General features: G+C 40.5%; 1 protein-coding gene and 1 pseudogene across 2 annotated transcripts in view; one reads left to right on the top strand and one right to left on the bottom strand.

The window, feature by feature from the left end:
* SMAP2 (small ArfGAP2) overlaps positions 1 to 13,824 on the top strand; it is a 48,614-nt gene that overhangs the window by 29,832 nt on the left and 4,958 nt on the right. Inside the window, exons 2-8 of the mRNA XM_081225246.1 lie at positions 1,182 to 1,315; positions 2,561 to 2,646; positions 3,634 to 3,712; positions 10,303 to 10,389; positions 11,427 to 11,508; positions 12,557 to 12,666; positions 13,475 to 13,640. Of these exons, the coding sequence (XP_081081372.1) occupies positions 1,182 to 1,315; positions 2,561 to 2,646; positions 3,634 to 3,712; positions 10,303 to 10,389; positions 11,427 to 11,508; positions 12,557 to 12,666; positions 13,475 to 13,640 (744 nt within the window). The remainder of the gene's footprint in view (positions 1 to 1,181; positions 1,316 to 2,560; positions 2,647 to 3,633; positions 3,713 to 10,302; positions 10,390 to 11,426; positions 11,509 to 12,556; positions 12,667 to 13,474; positions 13,641 to 13,824) is intronic.
* On the bottom strand, positions 7,206 to 9,059 carry LOC308612616 (polypeptide N-acetylgalactosaminyltransferase 1-like; annotated as a pseudogene). Its single transcript has one exon. The product of its transcript is annotated as a polypeptide N-acetylgalactosaminyltransferase 1-like (transcript).

The raw sequence follows: 13,824 nt of genomic DNA, 5'->3' as shown, positions 1-13,824 counted from the left end.
GTGATTTTTCAGCAAGTGTTTGGCAGGTGTCATATAAGAGTAAGTCAGTTTTATCCTGTATAAAAATTATGAAGAAGAGTTTGAAAATTTCCCAGAGTGATTATTAGGGTGAGCAAAGTTGGCAGGGGATGGGAGATTATGTAACAGAATTTTACTGAAATACATATCTGAGGTTTCTTTTTTATTGCTATAAGTATCTTTATTGTTTGACAATCGTGAATCTAAATAATTCTGTAGTTGGGTAAAGTAGGGACATCAGCCCGAGGGGAAAGGATCCTATTAAGTGAATCTGGATGCATATTTTATAGGCCTGGTTGGGAGGGGAAGATAAACAAAGTTTTAAATTTCAGGCTGAGCCTTGAGCTGGCATGGCATGTCTGTATCTTTTTTCCTGGTAGGAAAACTGAATCCAGGTCTCACTACCATTGAAATGTTTCTTGAGGGAGGGCTGTTCGTGTAAGATACTAAATAGAATGTGACATGACTTCCCATTGTTCTCCTGGGATTTTTAAAAACCATGAGTAACAGTATTATAATATTTGCATTTCAACACTCATATTATCAGACACTGTAAAAAGCTGCTCCATACTCAAATGCCCACACATTATATAATCCCATTAATATAAAATGTCCAGAACTGGCAAATCTACAGAGACAGAAAGTAGATTTGTGGTTGCCTGGGGCTAGGGTGGGGGAAGTTGGGAGGAAATGGGGAGTGCTTGCTAATGGGCTTGAGATTTCTTTTTGGGGTGTACACCATCACCAGAATTAGATAGTGGTGATGGTGTACAACTGTCTGAGAATACTAAAAACCACTGTGTTGTACACTTAAAAAAATTTAAACTTAAAGCAAGCTGATTCTTGGAGGAATGAACAAAACCAATTTTTTAAAGAAAGGTGATTATGGGAATTCCCTGGCAGTCCAGTGGTTAGGACTCAGCACTTTCACTGCCAGGGCCTAGGTTCAATCCCTGGTTGGGGAACTAAGATCCTACAAGCTGCACAGCACAGCCAAAAAAATTAAAATAAAATCTAAAAAAAAGTTTTTTAAAGATGATTGTGGTAACAATTCTCTCACTTATGTTATAGCAGAAATGTTGTCTGATAATCTAAATATTCCACTTTGGGTCTTGAATGTTGTTTTAATTTGTACTTTATTGCCCTGTTCCTGACCTTCACAGGACCACGATGGGCCTCCTGGAACATTGGTGTGTTCATCTGCATTCGATGTGCTGGAATCCACAGGAATCTCGGGGTGCACATATCCAGGGTAAAATCAGTTAACCTCGACCAGTGGACTCAGGAACAGATCCAGGTATTTACACAGCCCAAGAGTGAGTCAACTGCTCCCATACTTCCATGTAAAAGTAGTTCCGGATGAATTTCAGTCAAACTGGGCATAAAGGTGAAGGTAAAGGAAAGTTTAGTTGTTAAACACTTATGTCACATTTAACATTTTTAATCTTTGTATTTAAGACACAAGTTTTTCTACTTATATTTTGCTTCCTTCAAAGCACTAATAGTCTATGGACTAGGACCCCATGGATCCATGAAGGTATAAAGGGGGATCTTTGGATTATTTTCTAAGGGCCTTGGCATTTGCAGATCTAACGTTTATAGTTTTAGATACTCACTTAAAAAAAGAAAACCCTCCAACACATAGACTTATAATAGTGTTTTATTGCAGAAATGCATATATGAATCTTGCTTGCTGTTAGGTTGGTGGGCTGGGCATGAGACACTTAAGTTAGTGAGTCCAGCCTGGCCCAAGAGCTGCACCTCGATGTGGCTTCGTTGTTCTATATTCTCTTCCTGCATTGAAACTTGTTAAAGTAATTAAAAAAAATTTTTTCCCTTTGTTTGGGGGGAAAGAAGCTCCAAAGAAAACCAGTTGCTAAAGTTGGTGTTAGAAATAAGAGGTTATTCCTAACAGAAAATGGCTTTAGAAGTTACCTTAGATTATTTTTATGGATTCACTAAAGGACTAAAAGGTTAGTTATATTTTCCAGTTACACTTTACTGTATCTTATGAAGGAAATTACATGCCATGGAGGTATTTGGGAATTTGAAGATTTTTTTAAAATCTTGGAATTTCTCTCTCACAAGTGTTAAGGAGTCTTTCAAAAGCCTAATGAGAAACACATTTATTGGTAATACAGCGGAATAGGTTAATTACTGCTATAAACTCAGAATTGTAGTTGTTCCTGATTATTGCCTGCCTAATCAGGCACTGATTATTGCCTGCCAAGTAGACATTTTGATTGGCAGCTATGTCTTGGACTTTCACATGGGATCTTGAATTATTATTGAATTAAGTGTATCCTGTCAGACAAATCTTTCAATAAAAGGAGGAGGGGTGGCAGGAAAGACAGCTGTGAAAGTAAATGGCTGGGAGCAGAGCAGAGAGAATCATGGCTTGGAAACCAGAATACAGGTTTCAGTCTCGGGTCTGCCACTCCCTAGGTTGGTTCTTCAATTGTAAAATGGTACAATTGGGTGAGAAGTTTTTCAGTTCTTTCCTGACGTGACATTCCTTGTTTCCACATCTTTTTTATTGCAGTGCATGCAAGAGATGGGGAATGGAAAGGCAAACCGACTTTATGAAGCCTACCTGCCTGAGACCTTTCGGCGACCTCAAATAGACCCGTATCTTTTCTGGAGCAACTCAGAAGGCTGAGTGGTTTTTTGGGTGTTTTGGGAGAGTCACACAAGACTCAGAACCCATGATCTGACTGGGCCATATTTATATGTGGATTAGTCGAAGTCTGGCTTTTCCTCTCTCCTGCAACCAAGACACACAGGAAGTCCACGTATACTTTCTAATGTCAGAATGGTGGTGTCACATGGGGAAGACTTGTTCAGGAATTAAGACTGCAGTGGTTCACTGTGAATTCTTCCATAAAGTGACATCTCCAATAATTTTTGGATCTCTGAAACCATTGTTTGATAAAAAGAATAGTTTATTGTGCTGTGTTGAGTTAGCAAAGCTGCCATTCATTTTTAACATCTTTTTATGTCCTAGCTCAAAGAATTAACTGTTGTTGACCAGTTAATCCATAACTTTCTTCCCCCATCCCCTCAAAAGGAGATAGCACCCAGCTCACAAAACCAAACCCCCTGAACGCAGTGCTTCTCAAAATGTGGTTTGTAGACCATCTTGTTAGAGTTTGCTTTTGGTGGGTGCAGGTGGAACCTGTTAAGTGCAGATTTGGGGCCCTGCAGAGGATCCACCGATCAGAATCTGGCAGTGGGGCACAAGAGGTTATAAGGAGCACTTGGGTGCCTTTGTTTAAGACTTGTTGACTTAAGGGCTTTAAAATAGATAATTCACTGCTTTACCTGTATTCTAGAACAGCCACAGGCTCCACTGATGTCAAAATGAAGATTGATCCCATTTTCTGCTATCATTACTCTGAAGGAAAATCCTAGGAAATGGTGGTTCCCTGCAGTAACCACGAAGGAGGCATTTAAAGGTTTTGGTCAGGGAAACACCACGTGAAGAGACAGGAGCCATATAGGGAAACCAGGCAGGAGGGAGAGAGGAGAACAATGTTCCATGGGATACAAATTGACCTTTTATAGTCATTCCATGAGAAAGATTTGTTTGATTTATCCTTAATAAGCTTTTTGCAGAGCTGTCGAGGGATTTATTCGAGATAAATATGAGAAGAAGAAATACATGGACCGAAGTCTGGACATCAATGCCTTTAGGGTTGGTTGTAAATCTTTCAAGTTTTTTTCATAATAAGTGATTTGCTTATTAATCAATCCAGGTGGGAATTTGAAGAACAGCTACCAAAATACTCTAAGACCATAAAGAAAAAAAAAAAGTAGAAAAAAGCCAGCTATAGAATCAAGACCATGAGGTATCATGGAGCAAACTTTTGCCGCAGGGATGGACCAACCATCAGTGAATTCTTTACCTTGATTTGGATTTAGATGTTAGTGATTCCCAGTTCCAAATTCTTCAAATGGACATGTTGGGCATACTAGATCAAACAGAATAATATGTGTGTGTATGTATATACACGTGTGTGTGTGTGTGTGTGTGTGTGCATTTTTTTGCTGTAAATGCAGTCAACAAAATTAGGTGTAATTAAAGCACCAGAGTTTCCTTCAGTTTGACCGGAATATTATTTCCAGTGTGTCGACAGACTGCCAATGGGACCCTTGTTCTTGAGAGGGGGTTTTAGGAGACTCCCAGTTGCCAAATATGCTTTTCATCCTAGGCGTGTAGTTAGAATCTGAAATACAGTGTATGATAACTGGACAAGTATAACATACAGGAGGAAAAACAACACAGTTTCTGGAAGAAGAAAATATGCCTGACTAATGACAATGAGAGTGGAACCAATAAATATGACTATTTAGACCTTCAAAAAGCCTTTGACAAGACTCTATAGTAAATTTGCCTTGGAATAATTGACTGTTTCTCTAACCAAGGAAGTATGGAGAATATGGGATTCTCCAGTTCTAGCCAAGGACCTATCTAGCTATCTAACAGATCTTCTATCTGTTATTTATTTTAATGGAAGATGTACTAGCCAGTGAAATCATTAAGTTTTCACAGGGCTCTAAGCCCTTCCAGGTAATTTAAAGTCAAGCTAATTAGAATCAGCTCCAGACTGATCTTTTGAGCTTGTGTGAAAAGGGACACTAACTGGGAGATGAATTTCAATGTAGGCGAGTGCACTGTAATACGTGTAGTTAGGTAAAGATAATTCCTTCTCAACTTAGTATGAAGGACTCTTACCTCACAATCATCCAGAAAAGGGACCTGGAAGTTATTTTAACTGTCCCAAGAAAGAATTAACCCAGTGTACAGGTACGGCTTGGATGGCATCATCAAAAAGGGTTTGAAACCAAAGCACAAATGTTTCCTTTCATTTGTAGAAAACTATGGTCTGTCTCCTTAGCTCTATTCATTGTACCAGAACATATGAAATCAGACGAGGTCAGAAAAAGGTATCTGAGATAATTCAGAAGGTGGGAGAAGAGGAAAGAGTAGCTATATGGAGATAGATAGTGTTCATTCGTAATTAGGTTGCTGGCGTACCGTACCCATGAAAGCAGCCTGTTTTACTCACTGAATGTTTTCATTTAGGAAGGAAATATTTCCTATGTGCCAAAGAGCTATTTCAAACTTTTTTATTTGATGTACTTAGATTTTTAAAAAGTACTCTTGTGAAGATTTATATGCCAAGAATTACTATTTGCTAAGTGAAGGCATTTATTATCAAACCTAAAAGAAACTGGCTGTGTTAAACAGTATTCTTTTTAAATGGACAGATAAGACATTTTTAACTTCAAGAAATAAAGTGTTCTGTATTAAAGCATTACACTATACATGAAACAGACATAGCTGCGTGTGTTCTTCATGATTATAATACCACTTTATAGATAATATGAAAGTTAAAGTGGAAAATCCATGCCTACTCTTATCTTTACTAATGATTATCATTTTGGTGTGTTCGCCCATTTTTTTCCTACTTTTTGGAGGCGTAATTATAATACAGTTATATAGAACGTCTCCTGCTTTCACTCGACTTAACAGATCATTTTTTTTGTAACATTACTTGTTAGTTTTCACAACTTGTAATTGTTGAATCTTATTCAGTGAGTAACTAGATCACAGTTTATTTTACTATTCTGCCCTGTGGCGTAAAGGTTAAGTTTTTCTTCAGCATATAAAATTCTGGGTTGAAGTTCTTGGTGTATATAACCTTTTCCATGTTTTGGATTATTTTCTTAAGATACATTACAAAATATCATATTACCTAGGGCAAAGGGTTTCAGTATTTTTCTTTGTACTTTTGCCAATATACTTCCTAGAAGTTGTGCTATTTTATACTGTCTTCTCAGCATTGGGTAAGAGTGGTAGTTTTACTCAATCCCTACCAATATTAGATATTATTATTAAGATTTTTCTCCCTCAAAAAGTGTTTTTTGTTTTGTTTTGTTTTTTTTTTTGGCTATGCCTTGCAGCTTGAGGGATCCTAGCTCCCCAACCAGGGATTGAACCTGGGCCCTCAGCAATGTAAGTGCAGAGTTCTAACCACTGGACCTCCAGGGAATTCCCCCCAAAATGAATTTTAAATTTCACTTTTTGATCATTAGCAGGGCTGACCATTTTTCATGTGTATGCTATACTTCCTTTTTTCTTTTTAGTCAAATTTTATTTTTTAAAAAAAGCAGCAGATCAACATTACAATTCAAGAACCTAATGTAAATATGCATGTGACAATGAAGCACATCTGAGTATGGAGTGAAAACGTTTTCCAAAAAACCATCAAACGTATCATCTCCAAATACCCAAATAATAAATCACTTCTACAGGCCTTTTGCTGAGTGGAATCATAAACAAAGAACAGAAGATTTACTGCTGCGAAAACAAATCTGTAGTACAGTAGTATGAATCTTGGGTATTAAGCATAATCAGTTGAATCAAGTTAGGGAGTTGAAAATCTAATAAGAAATTTGTGTGTATGAGAGAAAGTCTATAAGCCAGTTGACCCAAGAGCAACTGGGATATCAAACTTGTTCAGTGAGACCAGACATTATTTTAAATCTCCATATTTTGAAGGCAATTAAAAATTACAATTCCAACAGCCCACAAACTAAATTAAAAAAACTGTAGAAAGCAATTAAAACTATGTTCAAAGAGCCACTTTTTCAGCTCAATTTCAGCACCCCAAGGGAAAAGAAAAGCATCCATGACTATCACAGATGAAAACAGAATGAATGTCATCGGAATCAGTTATTTTTCCCCACTGAGGTATAAAGTCTATATAGAAATTTGATACTATACTATAACAAATTGTACTTCTCATAGTTCTGTTTTAATTTCCTTTAAACCCTGTTTAATATAGTTTTTTAAATTGTTGTAAAAACGTTTTCATGATTCTGAATCTGGTTCCAGTTCTTTTTCATTTATTTTTATATCAATATTTAATACACTGGCTACCAGTTCTAATCAGAAAAAAAATCTTGGACGTCTCTTCATTATAACAGCATATTCAGCAGAAATTACTGATGTGCAGGCAAACCATAAAAGGTACAGCTCTCTGGAAATCACATTTCATAGATTGTTTCAGTATGAATATTCTTTACAATGATTCTTGACGGAAGACTCTTCCAATCTTGTAAACATCAGTGTGCACAGTCTTGCTACTATGTAGTTTCATATCCTTGAACAGGAGGGCCGGTTCACAGCTAGTGAAAGCGAGAGCAGTCTAAGTTTTAATGGCTGATAAACCCTACATCCTACAGGAGGAAAGCACTTTTCCTTTTTTGCTACTTAAGAATGTGGCAGAAATGGATGCTGAGGTAGCCCAGTCAATCCTTATTTTTTTTCTTTTTTTGTAAATTTGGTCTCAGAATTCTGGAAGGGTAACATGTCGAAGAAGCCACTGCTGGGACTGGCTTCCATTGCAGTCTCTAATGCTGGGCACCTGGCTATCCTCTTCTGTGGCTTTATCTAGGCACTGACTACTGTTCACATGCTGCAGGGTTAATTTCACCGGGTCACACTCCCAAAGTTGGTTGCCTTTTAGGTGGTAGCATTTGAGCATTGTGACTGGGCCATTAAGTTTGGAGACACCCAAGCAAAAGTCATCTGTTCTAATTTCTTTGTTGGCAGTGTAAGAGAAAACCTGATTACCTCCCATACCGTGACAGTTAAAAATTCCAACTTTTTCATTCTCTTTTCTAGCCATGTTATCCAGACACTGATTTGTTTCCACATTTCGTATCTCTCCCAAAGAGAAATAGTGATGTGGAATCTGAGAATCGGCATAAATATTCTCTAGGTACCAAGAGAAAGGTCTGCACTGGAGTTTGCTTCTTAGACCAAGTCTTGGTGATATATCTCCATAATCTACCTTTGTAACACCTCGAGAAATTATATAGAAGAAATGCTTGAATTCATCCATACACACTTCTGCAAGTCATCTGTTGTTTTTATTGATAATCTGCCCTGTGCCTCCTGGAAACGTGTAGGGTGTAGCTTTCTGAAACACATGTCCAACGTGTGAGCAAGTAACAATCTCCAAAATTCCTCCACACTGCCAAATCCTAAAGGGAATTTCTAGGTTTTCTCCTCCCCGAATATCCATTCCAGCATCATATGTTCCAATTTCCTGAAAGTAATCTCTGTGGAAAAACGGCCTCCTGCCATTGTAGGTGTTCTCACAGGAAGAATTCGATCACCTTTCCTTCTGTCCATTTCTCTTTGGGGAACAAGATACCAGCGAAAATTAAGCTTCCAGTTGAATCCACCATGGGTCATGTCAGAACCTGCCATGTACTCAAAAGTATCATCACTGATCACATCAATGATAGGAGAGTCCACTGTCTTCCTGTCATGTTTGATCCTGGCTAAGAGAGGCTCCAGCCACCCCACTGTACACTCACAGTGAGCATCTAAAAAGGTGATCACTTGGCCTTTAGACACTGCAGCTCCTTTTAACCTAGCTCTGATCAATCCAGAGCATTGCTTCATTCAAATTACATGAACTGGTAATTTAATTTTGTCACATAACTCTCTAGAGCTCTTTTCAAAACGTCTCTTTCACTGGCATCATCTACTAGAACAATTTCTTCTAGCATGTGTCTTGGTGAGCGATTCATGACACTAGGGACAGTTCGCAGAAGTGTGCTCCAAGCCTCACCGTGGGAAACAATCACCACACTTGTTGTGATAATATATCTGGATACACCTTTGTTTTACACCTTTTCTAACCTGACCTCCGGTAAAGACCTGTTGAGCGCAATCATCTCACTTGCCGTTAAATTGAATTGATTGATTTTAAACATCTCTTTCATCTTTTCTTGATCCTCTTTAGTAGGAATAAGGACTGGTTTCCCCATTTCTCCAGGACCTTCATGAGGCTTTTGTACTGGCTCTAGAACATCCCCAGCAGGAAGTCCTCTCTCTGTTTTTTCATCACATTTTTTGCATTCACTGAAGTAAAACAGCAGGAACATATCCAAGAGTACCCAAATCAAGGAGATGGCTAGGACCACCTTGCAATACGCAAATTTTCTCATGGCACTTTAAGTCAAATGCAAAATTTAAAAATCTATATAGGGCTTCCCTGGTGGCGCAGTGGTTGAGAATCCGCCTGCCGATGCAGGGGATACGGGTTCGTGCCCCGGTCCGGGAAGATGCCACATGCCGCGGAGAGGCTGGGCCCGTGAACCATGGCCGCTGAGCCTGCGCGTCCGAAGCCTGTGCTCCGCAATGGGAGAGGCCACAACAGTGAGAGGCCCGCGTATCGCAAAATAAATAAATAAATAAAATAAAAATAAAAATCTATATAAATATACAAAGATCATGAAAATTATTCCAATCCAGTTTCATCAGAAATCACGTTCATAACCTTGGTCCGCGCGCGGGCGACGGCGGCAGCGCCGGGCGCTCCTCGGGGCCGGCCCGGGCGGTCGCGGCTCGGTCCCTGTGGGCCGCAGCGCGAGCGCTATTGTCCGGCTGCCGTCCGCTGCGCCGCCTCCTCGACCACTGCCTGCGGCTCCCCCGACGCGAGCCCTGCCTCCGCCGCCTATACTTCCTTTTATATGCCTGTGTTCTTGTTTACTTTGTGACTCTGTTATGCATTCAGATTTCTTTTGATGATGAAAATGTGACCAGTAACAGTATAATCTGTGAAAGTATTATGAAACTGCCTCTGAAAGTAACAAAAACTGAGAAAGACTTTCTAATATTCTGGTGTTGATGTGCTTTTTGGTTTTATACAGATGATGCATTCAGGACACCCTAAAAGGGATACTTGAATCCTTTTACTCATTTTTGCCTTATTTTCTTGGTTTTTGTTTTTCTAATCTTTAAGCTTGGTTTATTTTCTTCTTTTTAAAAAAGGAGATGAAGAGGGAGAGAACTTTTGATGGAAGTTAGAAAATCACAGAGGCTATATGCCGAGTAAGATGAACAGTTTTCACCCCTGTGCCAAGATGAGCAAGTTAAACTAGGGTCAGAAAGGGGCAGCAAAACCGGTGAAATGGTTTAACCCCTGTAGATAACCCAGTCTGCACACTAGCGGTCATAAGTGTGTTAGAACAAGGAGGGAGGTGCTTAAGAAATTTGAAAGACGCCTCTTGCAGCCTTGAGGCCAGGGTGGAAGAGGCCAATGCTCATGCCCCACACCAAGAAACCCCGAGTTTGTCAGACTCCTACATCAGATTCAGTAGGGATATTTGTGTCCTTTTGGGCCATTTGAGGTTATAATTTGTTGAACTGTTAGTCACCAATGGGCCTGTTCTTTGTCTTGTTTTGTTAAATCATCATAGAAAGAAAAAGATGACAAGTGGAAAAGAGGGAGCGAACCAGCTCCGGAGAAAAAAATGGAACCTGTTGTTTTTGAGAAAGTTAAAATGGTAAGTGGGGAAGTATGTGCACTGTGTGGACGGCCTTGTTCACATGGCGTGTTCACATGTGGAGGGGACAGGTGGGGTGGTATTGATAGCATATCGCACCGTTGCACCTGGGGCTAAAGGGGGGCCACGTTTAGGTTAGATCACCCGCTGACATTTCTGCTGCTTTCTCATTGCCTTGTTGCTGCCTGATCTGCTCTGTAACACTTCTTTTGGGGTCCAGATGGGAGCTTAGGAAATGCATCTGTCCCATCTGAGCAAGAGGCACATTTCATGGCAGAATGCCAAGGCTCTGTGACACCTTCTGAACAGAGGCTACATTAGTCCTTCTCTCCTTAGACCTTCTTTACCTCGTTTTCCTGCTGTGGTTAAGAACAGTCCAGAAGCCAGGCTATCCTCATCCATTTTAAACCATCCCTTCTTGTATTCTTGCTCTGTCATATGGAAGTAGACACCTTTCTTTTCCCACAGGACCTATTGTGGTAGTAGATGCTCCACTATAGGAGTTTAGATTCTTGGGAAAGAGGACTTTTTACTATTTGCTTAAGGAAGCGTCTTTTATCATCATTCTGAATTGCACTGTCTGCAAAACACATTCCTTAGTGATACTGGCAGAGTGAATTAGGTAACCTTTAACTGAGCTCCTTTTTGGTATTAAAGGTTTTCTAATCACTGGGAGATGTGCTGGCTCTTGTACCATCAGACACCTGCCTTTATTCTTGGCTTTTCCTGGGACCAGAAACTGCTGCTTCTGTTGGATACCCTGATCTGTGGTTGTCTTGGTTTCAGAAAGATCTGTCTCTTCAGAAAGCCAAATAAGCACAGATGACAGCTTTGTTTTTCACTTTAGGTTTGATTTCTGCACTGTGCCTCCTGAGTTGATTTTTTCACACGATACTTCCTGAGTTGTGTTTCTTTGGTAACTCTCTTTGAATGACAGCAACCATGCCCCAAGAATCCCTGTGGCTTTACAGTAGAGAGGAGAATAGAAGGTTCAAAAACACCTGCTTATTTTTTTCTGTAACGTATTTTCACCTTAGCCACAGAAAAAAGAAGATCTACAGCTACCTCGGAAAAGTTCCCCGAAATCCACAGCACCTGTCATGGATTTGTTGGGCCTTGGTAAGAGTTAGACTTTTCCACTCCCATAATCATACAAATTTTGATGAATTCTCTGTGATCCTGGGAAGATAGGTAGAGATGGGACTCTTCAGTTGGTGGCTTCATCACTAAGATTGTTCCCTCGTGTTCTTCCTGTTGTTTTACATCTGAGCAGTTGTTCTAAGAGGTTTAGGTTCATGTTTCACTGTACTATGAAAAATGTACAGTAATAGAGTAGTGGTTAAGTCCAGTAGTGGTGGAGTATGGCCTTTGGAGCCAAAGTCCCAACTCTGCCACTTACTATCTATGTGACTTTGGGTAGCTTACCTAACCTCTAAACATTACTTTCCTAACCTATGTAGTGAGGATGATACGAGTCTACTTCAAAGATGATGTTGGAAGGATTAAATGAGATAAGGCCTCTAAAACTCTTAGCTCCTTGCCCAGCACAAACTAAGCATTCATTAAATGTTAGCAAGTTTCACTAAACCAGCACCTGTGAGCCCTGCCCCCATCCCTCTCATTTTCCAGGTGTATCCTGTTTCTGAGACGGCCCATTACCTTGTGATCATGATTTTCCTCCAAACTTTTGAAACCCTGAGCTAGTGGTTCTACCCCTTTCAGAAATAAGGGCCTATTCTTACCTTTCACAGTACTGATGGCTATACTTTGTTTCAGTCCATTCCTGCTGATTTAGGTTATTGGCTACTTCGGCTTCTAATGTCTGTACTTTTCATTTCTCTCTGAAAATGAGTCCTACACAGCTTTGCCCCTCACATAGCCCGAAAGGAGCCAGCCAGCCCCCTTGTGGTGGTGCTAACGTAGCCTTCAAGCCTGGGTTTCTGCTGTCCTTTGCCTGAAAGCTGGGCTACAGGCTTCTCCAGTCTGTTCTGGGGAATGTGGGGTGAGACCTCTTGTGAGATGCCGCATCCAAGCTGGGTGGTTCCAGAGCATAGATTTCTGGGTCCATGATGGAGCATGTGGGCCTTCGCTGCTTTGTGACTAGAATAGAAGGAAGGAATGGGCTTAATGAGCAGCGCTACGTTTTAACTTTGATCTGTCTTTCCAGATGCTCCTGTGTCCTGCTCCATTGCAAGTAGTAAGACCAGTAATACCCTAGAGAAGGATTTAGATCTTTTGGCCTCTGTTCCATCTCCCTCTTCTTCAGTTTCCAGAAAGGTGAGTCGTGTGGGTGCCTCAGGATTAAAGAGCATTCTGGAAAGGGTGATTTTGATAACTTAATCATGGAACCAAGTCATGCTTCCTTGGTGGAATTGGACTTCGGTTTTCTTGATTCTTCCTTTAACGTTATCATCTCTGTTACAGCCTAAGGTTACTATTCATTCCATGTTGTCTCCTGCCCAAAAAGAGTGGGCCCTTTGAGTGGACTTCTGTTGAAGGTGTGTCAGATTGTAAAGGCTGATCCTGTAGGTCAGCTCCTCAGCCTGAGTTATTGCCAGAGAGTTTGTAAGTAGGAAAGACTTGAAACCTTTAATGGCTACCATTTGTGGAATACCTGCTGTATACAACAGGCACAGTGCTAGGTGATTCTGTACCTCATTTTGTATATTTCATTTATGATTTAAAATACTCACCACAACCCTGCAAAATGGATCTTTTATAGATGAGGAAATGTTAGTTCAGAAAAGTTAATGTGACTAGCTTTTCGTTGCACAACTAGTAAGTGGTGGCACTGGGATCTTAATTCAGTTCTCTCTGGATGCATCGGTTGTAGGTCATTTTTATTTGTTTATGTGTTAGTTTTCCACCGAATCACATTGTTTTGCTAAAGAACAAAGAATTGTACCAGAGCTTAACTATCAGGTGTTTCCAGATATTTGTATGGTAAAAGTGTCAGGAAGCTCTTAACTCGAGCCACGAATTCTTATTGCAAATGTTAGAAGTGGCAGAGAGAGGCGGGAGGTCCTTACAGAGACCCCCATGAGGACCATTCCAATCCCCACCCCCCCGCCCTCTTTGCCCTAAGGTTGTAGGTTCCATGCCAACCACGGGGAGTGCCGGCTCTGTTCCCGAAAACCTAAACCTGTTTCCAGAGCCAGGGAGCAAATCAGAAGAAACAGGCAAGAAGCAGCTCTCTAAAGACTCCATCCTTTCACTGTATGGATCCCAGACGCCTCAGATGCCTGCCCAAGGTAGAGTTCATGGGGGTCATGGCAATGCGCCGGACAGAGACATGAAGCCTTACATGCAGGAATCATTTGTTGCGACAGGGGCAGTTGCTCTGGGGGCCAGGACATCATACTCCAAACAAACCTGAACATGACATTCCTTGTGAAGCTACCGAGTATCAGGAGATAGAGATTAACGTAACTCAGA

This window comes from Mesoplodon bidens (genome assembly GCF_964165515.1).
Source record: "Mesoplodon bidens genome assembly, chromosome: 2".
Taxonomy (NCBI): domain Eukaryota; kingdom Metazoa; phylum Chordata; class Mammalia; order Artiodactyla; family Ziphiidae; genus Mesoplodon; species Mesoplodon bidens.
The sequence above is the reverse complement of the archived record's forward strand: the minus strand, read 5'-3'. Positions and strand labels throughout refer to the sequence as shown.